At 37.5% G+C, this 15,306-nt stretch overlaps 1 protein-coding gene across 1 annotated transcript in view; it reads right to left on the bottom strand.

Moving 5' to 3' along the window:
• The window catches only part of LOC136863740 (1-phosphatidylinositol 4,5-bisphosphate phosphodiesterase gamma-1), a 512,032-nt gene that overhangs the window by 265,191 nt on the left and 231,535 nt on the right, over positions 1–15,306 (bottom strand). The window contains exon 10 of the mRNA XM_067140126.2: positions 11,931–12,133. Within this exon, the coding sequence (XP_066996227.2) occupies positions 11,931–12,133 (203 nt within the window). The remainder of the gene's footprint in view (positions 1–11,930; positions 12,134–15,306) is intronic.

The raw sequence follows: 15,306 nt of genomic DNA, 5'->3' as shown, positions 1-15,306 counted from the left end.
CAAGACTAAGGATATTGAGTACTGAAATAAGGTTAATACGATGATGTAACAGTGGCAAGGAGTTATAGTGTTTTAAATATTAAATAATAATTTAGTAAGTAGAAGAGAGTTATAGGTATTCAAAGCATAACACTTCATACAAGTTTTACTTGAAGCAAGCTGGTGTAACACAAGTGTGTAACGTTGTGCAATAGTCAGCTATACGGTGTCAGTGTAAATCAGAGAACGCAAAGGAAATTCTGAAATGTTTTGAGAAGCAAATCGAAGCAAATATCGAGTAGATTGTTGACACAACTAGAAGCGAATTTGTTCGAGTGGATTCTACGACACTCCCCTTTGTTTAGTGGGAGAAGCTCATGAACCAATCAGACTTAACGTCTTATTCTACGGGAGTAGAGAGGGAAAAGATTTCAAGAAGCATCGGAACGTGATGTCACCGGTGTGTGGGACGGAGAATTGGAACTACAGTGTGTTTAAAATTTATATTTGTAAAGTTTTTGTGTACCGGTAACTGAAATATGTTTGTAAAATTTTTTTTAAATATGGAAACATCAAGAAACATTGAACTGTATGAACATTGCAACATGCAGAAGTGTTTTGAAGTGATTTTTTTTAAATGTAGTTTATATGTAATCTGATGTAAAATTTGTAAGGTGATTTATTTTGGAGCATCCTGTACCTGTACCACACGTGTGGTTTCCTATGATGAAATTTTGGGTGTTGTAATTGTAATGTTCCTGAACTTGTGCAATTGCTAACGATGTTAAAATTACCATATATGGTAACGAGATTTTCTATTGGCAAAAGGTCCAGGAATCTAGGGTAAGTTTGATCTTATTGGGTGATTGTAATCGGGCCATTTCCGGCCTTGTGGCCGGCTTCGGAAAATGATGCGTGTGCTCGGCGTCTTTTCCATCCGACCGCCCAAGCGAGCGTTTGCGCTCGAGGGCTGCTGCCCTCGGGAACTCCTGCCTTTCCGAAGTAAGTGTTATTTCAGTGTTTTTGCAATGTTATTCTCAATGCTTTCTGGTTTCGTTTCATTTAGTTTAATTCCTTTGGTGTTTCATTATTTCTTTGCTTAATGTCATTTTAAAAGTTTAATTTGATGAGTCCGAGTTTACCCTAGGTTCCAATTGCCGTACTTTCAATTCTTTCATCCATTAAATACTTTCGCTTTAAACTATACCTTTAATGTAGCATCACCTTCATTGTTAAATCAAGTTTTATGTTAAGTTACTTAAGTATGTCTTGTTTCCGTGTCGTGGAACTGTATTTTGTAAAACTTTCTTGTCATTTCTAATATAGTTGAGCTAGAGGGTGTTTCTTATAAGTCTTTTCTCCCCCATAACGTCATACGTTTCCATGGACCTCAGTAGGGCTTCCCAGCACGTTCCACATCCTGTCTTAGTTGTCATTTTTAGGCCTGTAAGTGTTCCCTGTATTTGGTTTATATGAATTTTCCGCCACTGCGTCATATTTCTACCTCATTATTCATATTATTATGTATTATATTATTATTATTATTATTATTATTATTATTATTATTATTTATGGTAACCGTAATTGTCCCGAACAGCGGTAACATTTGTTATTATTTTTTATTTATGTACACGCTCCGAAAGAACGTTACATTTGATATCAGAGCGTGTGTTATGGAAAGGAGCGAAGGCTTACAATGATCATCCTCGGCTAACTTTTCTAAAATTAATTTTAAAATTTTTTAAGTTTGAATATAGGTTGTAAGTGTTCCGTGTGTGTTCTTAATTCCCGCTTTTGTTTTCACGATTCTTGCGCGAGTTCATCTCAAACTTAAGTTCATCTCAAACTTAAGTGGTCACAAGCATATAGCCACAGCGAACTGTTCATAAAATCAACCAACTAGGCAAACTTTTCTTGGTGAATCGTTAGCTTCCTCCTCCTCTCCTTCAGAACCATCACAATTGACTAAATATTCTACAGATATATGCAATGCATTTATTTCTGCCGACATTCCATTTGCAAAAATCAGTAATCCAGTATTTGGGGGGTTTCTTCAGAAATATATGCATATGGATCCTCCAGACAAATCAACATTACGTAAATACTACCTATGTAAGTGCTACGAGGAAACAATAATTAAAATTAGAAAACTGTATGAAAATGAAAACATATGGGTGTCGTTTGACAAAAAACTGATAGTAGTGAAAGGAAAATTGTTCATGTTATAATTGGAGTTCTAATAGATGATGAGGTGTTGTCAGCTAAATTGTTTATTTTAGCACATGAAGAAATTTCTGCAGTGAATCAACAACTGTAGTACATGTCTTCAATAATACTATTCATATTGACTGGTTGGGGGGGGGGGGGTGAAATATGATAATGTGTTATTACTAGTTACTGACACTGCTCCTTATATGTTTAAAGCTGGACAGGGACCTTCAAAGAGCTACCCTAAAATGATCCACGTTACGTGTTTTAGCACATACTGTGCACAGAGTCTGTGAAACAATTTGTGAAACAATTTATATTTGTGAAATCACCAAGTACAACAGAACTATTCCACTCCCTCCCACCCGGTCATTATCCATTGGGGTACTTGGGTAGACTCTGTTAAGTATTATGCAATGAATTTTCAACAGGTTTATTCTGTGATTAATGAACTTGATGGAGATGATGCATCATCAATTGCAATACTGCAGGACATATAAAACTGATTTAGCCTTCATTAGTGCATATTTCTGTTTTCTCTCCCACTGCGTTACTAAGTTGGAAAAAACCAGTGAATCATTTAAAGAAATCCACAAAATTGAAAACAAACTTAATGAAGTCTGTGGTTCAAAAGTAAATAAAATTGAAGATAAGTTTCTTTCATGCCTAAATAAGAATAAAGGGTTACACGTGACACGAAAAATTTCAGATACTTTAATGGGGAAAATGTGGAAAACTTTGAGCAGATGGAACATCTTAGTGTCAGTGTTACAAATATTCAAGGATAACATCCTGTGATGTTGAACGTACATTTTCATGATGCAAGCCATTGTTCCGTGAAAATCGTCACAGCTTTAAGATGCCAAATTTAACCTCTACTTTTGTGGTTCACTGCAACAGTTCTTCGCTTGCTGACAAGTGGACTAGGTGAGTACTTTTAAATATTTCATTTAGATAATTTAAGAAAATATTTTCAATTCTATGGAACAACTTTTTGACATTTTGGAACTTGAAAATAGTTGCAATGAGTATGTATGAAAATTAGCATTTCTAAGACTAAAGTGATGTCAGAAGATAAGGAATCCAAGAGAATTGAATGTCAGATTGGGGATACAAAGGTGGAACAGGTAGATAATTTCCAGTATTTAGGATTTATGTTCTCCCAGGATTGTAGTATAAGAAGTGAGATTGAATCAAGTCGCAGTAAAGGTAATGTAGTGAGCTTGTAGTTGTGATCAACAGTATTCTGTAAGAAGGAAGTCAGCTCCTGGATAAAACTATTTTTACACTGGTCTGTTTTCACACCAACTTTGTTTTATGGGAGTGAAAACTGGGTGGACTCAGGACATCTTATAAGTTAGAAATAACAGACATGAAATTAGTGAGAATGATTGCTGGTACAAACAGTTGGGAACAATGGCAGGAGGGTACTCTGAATGAGGAGATAAATGCTAAATTAGGAATGAACTTGATGGAAGAAACTATACGCATAAACCGGCTTTTGTGGTGAGGTCATGTGACGCGAATGGAGGGGGATAGGTTACATCAAAGAATAATGGACTCAGTCATGGAGGGTAAGAGAAGTAGAAGGAGACCAAGACGACGGTGGTTAGGCTCAGTTTTTAACAATTTAAAGATAAGAGGTTCAAAACTAAAAAAGGCCACAGAGCTAGTTACAAAAATAGAGGATTATGGTGGTGTTTAGTAAATTCACAGAGGCTTGCAGCCTGAATGCTGAAAGACATAATGGTCTATAATGAGGACGGACGGACGGACGGATGGATGGATGGATGAACGGACGGATGGATGGAGGGACAGACGGAAATATCAAAACAATCGTTGTAACCATCATAAGGTTCAGAGATACAAGTTGCTAAAAGTGAAAACAAACAAGTAAACAAACATGACAACTAATGGAGTACGTGGGAAGGCAGCTAGGACCCCTAGGTGGGTGAATGGTTACTTCAAGTCGTGGGGAAAGAAAAGTGAACAGGGGTCACCCTTCAAAATAAAATATTTACTTAACACAATAAAGATCAGAATAACATGAAAACATACGAAATTATGACAAATAAAAACACTGAAGTCATTACATTTTCAGTGAATGTAGGGTGGCTGGCATGTGTTACCAGCGAAAGTACAAAGGGCAGTAGGAAAGTTTTGCAATGTGCAAAAAACGGTTGGCTGGACACTCCTGTTATGGTGAGAGATGAAAAGAGGGGTGAAAACTGGTCTAGAAGACAGCAAGGCACGACCTTCACACCAGTTGTTACCAAGCAGCGGGAGTGAAAGCAAGTTAAGATGACAGTGTGGTCTAAAGGTGAATATTGCACAATTATCTGCTACAATTTTACTCGTAGATTAACTGTTGACAGTGCCTGAAAGAAATGAGTCCTGTGCTGGAGAAAGACTGTCCACATCGGACAACAATTTTCTGCTGGTACAAAGAGTTCCAGAGGGGAAATTTTGGGGTTGAAGACGATTCTCGTTCTGGGCGACCGTCTGAATCAGTGACTGAGGAAAACATTGAAGCTGTGAGGAGTATGTTGCAGCAAGAGAGGCAGTTGACATATTGGCAGGTAGAGGAGACCCTACACATATCTACACCAGCTATTGATTCAATTCTACATGACCAACTCCATGATAGAAAGGTTTGTTCTCTTTGGGTGCCCCATTCACTTTCAGAGGAACAAAGGGCACATCGAGTGAAATGGTGCTGAAAAATGCTAAAACAGTTTGAAAATGGGACGCGTAACATTAATAGCATCGTTACAGGAGACAAAACTTGGCTTTATTATTACGATGTCCCAACAAAATCCCAGAACAAGGTGTGTCTGAAGATGAAGGTACTCCTGTGAATGTGCAAAAGTCAAGGTCAGTGAAGGAAAGGATGATTGCAGTATTCTTCACTAAACGGGGCATCCTGACTCGGGTTGTGCTAGAAACACAATGGACAGTTACTGCAAAGTGGTACAGTGAGACTTGTCTGCCTCAGGTCATCCAGGCTCTCAAGCAGCTCCGTCCAAGGTCACGGCTCAAGACTTGGCTTTTGCATCACAACAATGCTCCAGCACATTGTGCTAATGTAACAATGGATTTTCTTGCCAAATCAGGGTTGACTGTGCTTGATCACCCTCCATACAGTCCTGATCTTGCCTCATGTGACTTCGCACTCTTTCCAGAAGTGAAGATGTAGCTGAAAGGGCGGTGTTTCACATCTGACGAGGAGATTCTGGCAGCATGGGATCAAGAGTATGAAAATGTAACCGAAGAAAACTTGCAGAGTTGGTTCAGTGAATGGTTTCAATGTATAGAGAAGTGTATTGAGTGTGGTGGAAATGATTTTGAAAAAGTCTAAAGCATTCACTCACATTGCAAAACTTTCCCAGTACCCTTTGTAATTCAAAACACACGTTAAACCAAATAAAATTAGACTTGAAACAGGAGCAATTACAAGCACCAAAGAAATCCAATTAATTCAAAAGAAATTAATGTGGCTTTCAAGATTGCGTACTACAATATTAAATTAAGAAAGGAATAATAACACTCAATGCAGGGGCTAAGTTGAAGTGCCCCCATACAAAAAACACTTCTGGTATGTAGCAGATAATAATTTTACATACATTGAGGGACGCTGATCTATGGGAGGCAATCCCGAAGGAAAATTAAGATGAAAATGTTAATTATACCGTTCATAAAACCAAAAGAAAGGGGAATTGCCTCCAAAATAAAATAATTATGATTAGCTATAAAGCTAAATCACTTCAACGAACATATTGGCGAATGCCGATGTTTGGAGGAAACTCTTAAAAGAAAAGAGTTACACGTGCGTCTGCCTGCTAGGCCGGTCCAAAATCAAAGATGCAAAAAAGACCTCTGCTCCCGCAGAGGAGCGAAAGGCCGGAAATTGGGAAACTTGTGAATAGCCAATCAGGTAAGCCCGCAACTACTCCAGACATTAGATTCATCAATAGGAAAGCTTGTTATTCTGGCCTATCAGAAAGCTTTTTGAAAAAATTCTTTCTAATGAGCCAGCAACTTGCAGGAAACGACTGGAAATATACTCCTAAAAATGGCAAGTGGCCGTACACCCTGCCTCACAAGTTTTAAACCATAATTACACAATACACAACATCAAGATCTTCAGAAAATTTAGTCCTTAAAGTATTCAAATACTAGCTGCAATAAACCATTGGTACAACTACAACTACATGAAATTTTTAATACCAAGGTTGTCTTTGAACATAACTCTTACAGTGTACATTTAGCTCCAAACAAACAAACAAACAAACAAACAAACAAACAAACAAACAAACAAACAAATGAACAAACAAATAAATAAATAATTAATTAATTTTCTTCCCTAGTCCAGAAATATAAAATAGTGAAAACAACATATTAGGATTTTCCAATATTATTAATTTTCATAAGTTCATGAGTCCAGTATTGTAATGACGCTACCAATACTGTCGGGACGATGACATGATTAAATTTATATTTTGATATACCACAATGAAATAAAATGTACCAATACTGATAAGATAACGTTAGGCAATCAAATGTGGTTAATAATATATAATAAGAAGTAGGCTATGATGAGGAAAATCGCGCAGTAAGGAAGGAACTAGGCCCAAAAGAAGATGACCAGAATAACAGTGCAAAATAATATATAAATATATTTTAACAACCATAAGTTAACAACCAGATAAAAATTTGGAAATGGAAGAAAAATCTAAAAAAAGATGTGCCACATTTACAAAAGTATACAATATGCATCGAAACCAGAACCTTGAAAAGAAAAGGGACGCATGGGAAGGGAAAGGGGACTAGGATGAGAAGGGATCTTCTTCACCGGGTAATTGAATAGTTTAGCAGTAGCAATAGATCATAAATGAGAACTGAAGAAGCTTTCTTTTTGCAAATAGTCCGTAGCGCAGTTCATAAGTAGAAAAAGTCTATGTGAAAGTTTTTAAAGCGAAGCATAGCCACTCGACAGAGTAAAGTATTTATAACAGGCAAATGCCAGAATGAAGGTAAAGTCCGAATGTAAACAAATGCGTTATAAGCCTTGGTCACCGAGTTGCAGCAGATAATGTCCAGCTGAAGTTGACATAATAACACAGCACACAGTTGTTAGCGTGTGTAATCCACCACTCCGCCACGTAAGCCCGACTCAAGGATGGATGGGCGGAGAGGGCTATTTAAAGAGGAAAGGAACTTTCCAGAAACGAAGCAAAGGCTATACACACTAGCGAGTTCTAGAAAGAACAAAGTCACGTGGTGCACAGTACACAAGCACGGCAAAGTGTAGCACAGCTGACGTAATCAGTCGAGTTGACAGTAGATGAGCAATGTACATCATGCGGCGAGCGTGGAGTAGAAGCAAGCAGCGCCAGGCAAGGTAGGGAAACGTAGAGTATATACGGAGATCGTAATACCAGTAAGGGTGCATTCTGCCCGAAGGCAGGTCCGAACCTCCGCAGAGGTGTGCCTGAGCCGGAGTTTATGTACGGTAGGGTGGCCAGTTCCTTTCTGCTCCTCCATTCAGCAACAGCGTGTGGCAACCCATCCAAATCTTGACAATGCCCTATGTTGCTTAACTTCAGAGATCTCATAGGATCCGGTGTTTTAACAAGGCTACGGCCGTTGGCATGAGTCCAAACATTTATTTTATATATATGCCTGAAAGCACAATTTTATACAAATCATTTTTAAACAGTTTTTGATAACGTTTACTGCACATGGCGGTCCCAACAGGTCTCATATGTATGTATGTATTGTCCCCGTGAAAATTGGCGATCTTACGAATATTTTAACATGTGGAAAGCAAAAATTTTATTGTCTGCTTGAAGCCGCAACACATCACTTGGGAAGTCGTGGCGAGCCGAGAACGAGTTTTTTTTGTCGTTCAGAGGGGTGCGATACGTCATCGGCGAGACTGTGCCAAGGTTATAGCAAACCACGTGACTGCCTTCGCACGCGCGACCCAGCTTGTTTCTGGAATAGTCTGCGCAAATTAAAGGAGATCATCAGCCAATTACCGTTCTCGCTGAAGAACACACCTCCCTGGGCTAATTAGATAAAAGGCCTTGTTTCGAGTGAATCGCTCTCTTAATGCTTAATGCTCTTTATGCTCTTCTTAATGCTTGTTCGCTGCGTGAGACATCACATTACCGGACCACGTGGAAGGAAAATTTTCAAGTCAAGTCGACGTCCGTTCTACCAGAATTTAGTCTGATGATTAGTGAATTCTGTGGAATAAAAACACCTAGGAGCCAAGTTAAGTGTGACAGTGTAGACGAGCTGTTTATATTCTGCGTGTGCTTGTGCAAAAATACTTAATTTTGTCATCTTAGTTACAGCTTGTGACCAGCAATCAACGGAAGACGTCTTGGAATTGAACACCTCAAGATGAAGAATTCCGCAATTACCAACATCATTTCATCGAGGGACATCCATCGCAGAGCCTCCATGGAGCTGTAAAAATGTAAGGCGTCTCTGGTAATGGGAAGGAGACTGGCCGGAGTATGCTGAAATAACTGACTGTCGACGGGAATCGAACTCTACAAAAACTTGAGTACCTTTTTAATTTAATTTATCTGTCTTATCTTTTGTACAACTAGAGGTCTTTCTTCTTAAGTCGTAGATCTATCAGTTTGCTGTAGTTAGAAATGTTTCATTTTCCTACTTCTTAAGGTGTCGTGGTAGACTAGGTACGTGTGAATGAAATTTTGGAATCTATTAGAGTAGACATGTAGGTTGTCTTTGAGTGACTTCCCATGCTTAAGGAGCTTAAGTTTAATAATCACTGACCACACGATAAATCTACTTTCTTTGTAATATTGAGAGTTACCGGACGGAAAATTTGCGTGTACATTTTGAGTGAATAGGGTCGAACCTAGTGTCTTTTAAAATCACTTGTTGTTTTAATGATGAAGTCATCTAATTTTACGACATTCCAGGAGAATCAGTAGATGTAATAATCACTTAAATAATAATAATATTGACTAAAGATCGGGTAAAACAGATGTAAACGCTCGTGAGCCATAAAACTACTGTAGAGTTCCTAAATGTGAGATGAAATGTGCTCTGTTCATGAAGGGTCTGGAATATGGCCTATCCTGAGGGATATTTGTTGCATAATTGAGTAAATCATGAATTAGTGGTGATATTGATTTATTCTTGTGTATTCGGAGCGCAAGATAGATTATAATTAGTGGAGCACGTGTTTGCGAGTGTATTTCACAGGTAGGAAGTAAAAATAATGCGAGTAAGGCTCACGCTTGCGGTAAATTCAACCTGTAGCCCACATGATGGTAGTGCTTATGGATTTTACTAGAATCTTCCATTATAATCTCACGAATTAGACGAACTTGCGCTGATATGTGAAATGTGTTTCTACCAAGTGATACTCATGACTTCGATCACTAGCCACCATAAATGTAGGAGAATTTCTGTACACGGATTATTCTGCGAGACATTACGTGTCCCGACCATCGATAAAAATCATAAATAAAATTTGCCAAATCAGGATTCGATGTAAATAGTGTACATAAAAACGTGTTTCCCTAGTGTGAATGTGTGTGTGTAAATGTGTATATTTCTCTTGTGCCATGTTGATTTCATTTAATTTTGATCTGGTCGCGCACTCGCTGTGACGCGGATCACATTCATCGTTGTGTGTTGCCTTAAGAAATAATTTCATGCCCTTAAGGGAAAGTTTAATTAAATTAAGTCAAGGAAGACTAGGAAGGAATTTAATTTTTTTTAATTAGCGAGATTTAAAAGGAAAGATCATCTCGTTACTTTGTGAAGGCACTCGATTTGTAAACAGAATTTATTTAACTAGCTCACACGTTGGTAATGTAAATTTCTAAAATCTGAAATACTTTAAGATTAATTTGAATAGAAATGAAATGCAAAGATCAAAGGTAGAAATTTTGTCAGCCGCATGATTGCTTTGAAACATTGTGAAAATAAGTCATTAATAATTAATTAAAAATCATTACTCTGAAATGCTAATGATGAACATTAGGTAAATGATGCGGTGGAGAATTAATAAGAACGCGATCGTGTGACAATGAAACAGGTTAATTGAATGATAAAATAATAATAATAATCAAGATAATAATTAATTAATTTTGAGGATTTTGGAAACAGTTTTTCTTTGCTACTGAAGTTCATGTTGGTGTCATTGATCAATATTAAATACTGTAAATGACTAATTCAGTTGTGTACATTGTAAAAACCACGTGTTGAGACGACTTTAAATTGGTGAAACTTTGAACACATGTTTATTTAATTCATTCAGTCAAATGTTTGGTTTAAAAAGGCAAGTGGCCTAATTACTTCTTTGGTTTCATTTACAGCACAGTAGAGCTGGAGATATGAACACGTGTTACTCTAAATCGAGGAAGAAATCCGATATTATGAAAGCTCTGTTATGTTAAAAGAAAAATATCATCAAGAATATTTTGTTATTTGTCTGCTTATGTGAATAAATGTCAGAGTGTTGTTTTAATATTTCTTTTTATCCTGCTTGGTCATCAATCCTTAACAACCCTTAAATGCCTCTAGAAAGTGATAGCCAACGATCGAACGGTCCACCTTGGGATTCCTCGCTCGATGGCTGGGCTTAGCTCGGGAAAAATGGGGGCAGTATATATGTATGTATGTAATGAAAATGATTGTTGAGTTAAAAATGTGTACACTCATAACAGAACTAGCTTATTTCTGGTATGTCTTGAAGTTCTAAACAGCTTTCGCTGTATTTTCAAGCAAGATGATCAAGTGTCACCACTTTTACAAAAAAATTGGTGCAAGCATCAAAACTTCTTGAGCAACTGTCATTCATACACATGGCTACAAGATTTTTTTTTTTTTTTTTTGCTAGTGGCTTTATATCGCACCGACACAAATAGGTCCTATGGCGACGATGGGATAGGAAAGGCGTAGGAGTTGGAAGGAAGCGGTCATGGCGTTAATTATGGTACAGCCCCAGCATTTGCCTGGTGTGAAAGTGGGAAACCACGGAAAACCATCTTCAGGGCTGCCGACAGTGGGATTCAAATCCACTATCTCCCGGATGCAACCTCAAAGCTACGCGCCCCTAACCGCACGGCCAACCCGCCTGGTGGCTACTAAATTTAAATGCTTCTGTCAGAAGTTAAGGTGGCCTGGAGAAGCCATGACATCTCTACAGATGGCAAACAAGGAAGCCATTGGCATGTGCATTCCTCGAGGACCACATCAGGCAAGAATCATGCATGTCGCACAGATATGTTTTCCTACAGATTGTTCATAAAAGCCATGCAAAGAGCAATTAAAATGTCCTTGTTCAATATTTGTGTGTCTGTTTGTTAGGTCATTAACCCAGCAGCTGGTCAGATCCTTGAATAGCACCATCAAAGGCTATGTAGCTATAGGATAACCACAAAATCCAAAAGCAACACCAAAGTGAGGTGTACTAGACAAGACGAGGAGTGAGGTAGCTTGCTATTGCTTTCGTCATAAAGTTTGTGTATGCACTATTAATAAGAACTTTAACTACTCATTTATCTTCCACTGACATAGCTGTTTACAAAATCTCATGAACACCAACTGTATTTTACAGCAGAAATTATTTTATTTCAATCAGTATATTTACCTTTACATATGAATCCAAAGGATACTATCCTGCACCCTTCTGCTCATCATATAGTACAACTTGTACCCTCAAGATAATAATCTTAAAAGGTAACTACCTCTTTTGGCCGATGGAGCCCAGTGTCCTCCTCCTCCTCATCATCATCATCTTCATCTGCTTCCTGTTCATCATGAAATGTGTCTGTATAGAACAGCTTATTTTGAGTTAGAACAAAGAAATGTTTATTCCACTGCTTGTCCACTGGATCTTCTATGAACATTATACCATTCTTGACAGAATTTCTTAACTCTATATCTTTACCTGTGAGCAAATACACAATTTATTAAAAGATGTGAAAATAACACAACAGGTAAACACAAACTGTGGATTTTGCTTTCTATGATATCTTGGGTGCATAAGTAGATAACACATTCTAAAGTTTATAATAATTCTCGAATTACATATTGTTATCATATTATCAAACTCTTAACTTAGAATTTATGCAACATATTGGTTTGAAGAGAAATTAATAATAATAATAATAATAATAATAATAATAATAATAATAATAATAATAATAATAATAATAATAATAATAATAATAATAATAATAATAATAATAATAATAATAATAATAATAATAATAATAATAATAATAATAATAATAATACTGAAGTGAATAACAACTAAGCAAGTAACATTTAATAAACTTATAGATATATCAAATTCAAGTGATAAATAGCAGTATTTGAAATTCAGTAGCTACACACTGAAAGAATGTTAGTATAACCATGCACTGACTTGTGCATTCGGCCTCTTGGATCTCAAACAAACAAAATTACGAAGATGACGAAGTCTAGGATACTCTCAACCTATTCTAATGATCCAGGCAACTCTAAGCTGAAACAGGTTATAAGGACCAAGAAGCCTAATAACTGCTTTAAGTTTCATAGCTCTTTGTTTTCTTGTAACCTGTAAAACAACACTCTTGGCCTTTTCCTAACTAATATAATTCGGTTAACTTATTACAGAAAGTGCTGTTTGTTAGGAAGGCAGGTCCTTCCCTCCAGTAGAGACGATTGGGAGTTAGAAGTCGGGGGGGGGGGGGGGGGGACAAAATGTAGAGACAGCAAAAAGTATTTGGGTTTAATGGCTATAGCAGAGGGAAGAGGGACATAAAAAAGTTAAAAAGTATAGTTACAAAATGTTTTTCTAATACTCTCTAAGCAAATTTTGATAGAGATGAAAAGGATGAGTCTACCAACTTTAGTGTGGTAATAATAGTACTATACAATTAACACATTGCTGTCCGGCCCATCTGACGTATAACTGGCACCTGTGGCCAGAAGTTTTTGGCAGAGACATGGAGTTATTGCAGGGTATCATAATTTAATAATTTTAGGTTCATTCACAGTTATATCTGTCCACTTTAAAGTTTTTGGTGAGATTTTATATTTCGGTTCATTTTGGTAATGATATCTGTTTGATTCCTCCACCATATACGCCAACAAATCATTCAAATGAACAACTTGACATCACAATCTATATTTTCAGGTTCCCTCAGCGAAGTATTAATGCCAGGCGTCCACGAGAAAGACTCCAAAAACAGTATAATATCCTGTTAGGCCACTCACTGCCAGAAATAGGGAGAATACTATCAACAGTACTTACATCTAGACCATCTTTGCTATCTGAAGCATCAGGTCATTGCTCGCATGGTGCAATAAACGTGTCATTCAACGCATCACTTCCACATAAATGCATGGCACTAGCACTAGAATTATCATTAGACAATTCATCTTCACTCTCCTCACAATCACGGGAAACATATGACAAATTTTCGGCGTATAATTCATGTATAGTATCACCAGGAGTCAGTCCACTGTTTTTGTTTACCGGTGCTGCCATTTTTGTTTAGTAGCGTTGATGGATACACAGAAGATATTCAAAGGCAAAAACAAATGCCACTGACGCACTAAAACGGGCAAAACCATTACTAAAAGAAGCGTAGATTTCTACCATTTAGGCACATCAACGTAAATCTCCAAATAGTTCTTCAATAACCGTTAGATGGCATCAGAAGACAGACTTGCACAAACACATATTCATACGTGATCGGCTGCAGAGCACCGTGCTTGGAAACACATATTGATACGTGAGCGGACAGCATTGTGTTAAACTTTCACCGAAGGGACAATAATTACACATGTATTACAATTAAATAGAAGTTCAGCGTGATTATACAATTAAAATGACAATATATGATTCCACACTCACAATGTAACAGACACTAGATAGAACTACACAGACACATTTACTGAATGAAACTGCAGGAATGAAGAACGTGTGCGACAAGCGGGTGAATCATACCTCAACGCCCATGTGTGATAGTACGTATATCTCACCCTCACACTGTATTCAGAACTGACAGGTATTATTGTCATTATTCCTAATATAATAGACTATCATTATTATCAGTATTTCATTTGTATACTTTGTTATTAATATTTTAAACTGAAAGGACTCCATAATTATGTGATATGAGTAATTTGTATTGTACAAACGGGTGGGAAAACAGTGTTATTTTCAACATAAAAATTTGTATGACTCATGTGGACATCCCAGAGTCTGATGAGGTGGCCTTGTTGATGCTGTAGTCTGAAAGTTCCTATGACTCATGTTGATGAAGTCTGTTGATGTTGTTATTGTCATGGGATCCGGAAGTGGTTCAGGGCGAGGTCCCGGAATGACCAGAGGATCTTCTACTCGTGATTGGATGGCCAGGATCAATCTCGACGTATCTTGTGAGGAAGGGGGAAGCTGATATCTATACAGGCATGTGTGATAGCAGTGGAGTTGAAATACTGGACTTGACTTCAAACAGCGGGGGAGAGGAGATGTAACGTTTGTGGAACGTGGTCTTATTATGCTTGTGAAGTGTGGTACTAACCTACAACTGTGGAGTGCTTAGGCACCTGTTACTGTATCACTTGTGGCAGCTTGGTATTATACGTTTGTGAAAGGTGTGGGATGCCGTATCTCAGACGTTCCAGAATTTATGTTTTAGAAAGACAAGCGTATGTTGCTGAAGTGAATGTGTCTTTAAACCAAGTGTTAGAGACAGTGAATACAGTATTATAAGGTACAGTATCTGTGTGATATAACGATGGCCATTAATCAGAATATGCAAGTTGTTTTAATACACAGGGACAGTGAAGGGTGCTTAGGTGCTTATCTATATATATGTGCTTTGTTCAAAGGACTGACTGCAAAAGGAAGCTTGGTCTTTGCTTTTGGATTCCCACTGTTGTTGTCGTTGTCGTCGTCGTTGTTGTTGTTGTTGTAAATATGGAGTCTTCCAGCAATATTTTGTGTGTGTATTAAATGTATATTTTGGCATGTTGATGAGGTGCTCGTGCATAAAATATTGTTCACAATATAGTTAGTTAGAATCAGTGGAGTTATTGATGAACCTAGGTGCAGTTCCTACCTAT

The sequence above is a fragment of the Anabrus simplex genome, chromosome 1, assembly GCF_040414725.1.
Source record: "Anabrus simplex isolate iqAnaSimp1 chromosome 1, ASM4041472v1, whole genome shotgun sequence".
Classification (NCBI taxonomy): domain Eukaryota; kingdom Metazoa; phylum Arthropoda; class Insecta; order Orthoptera; family Tettigoniidae; genus Anabrus; species Anabrus simplex.
The sequence above is the reverse complement of the archived record's forward strand: the minus strand, read 5'-3'. Positions and strand labels throughout refer to the sequence as shown.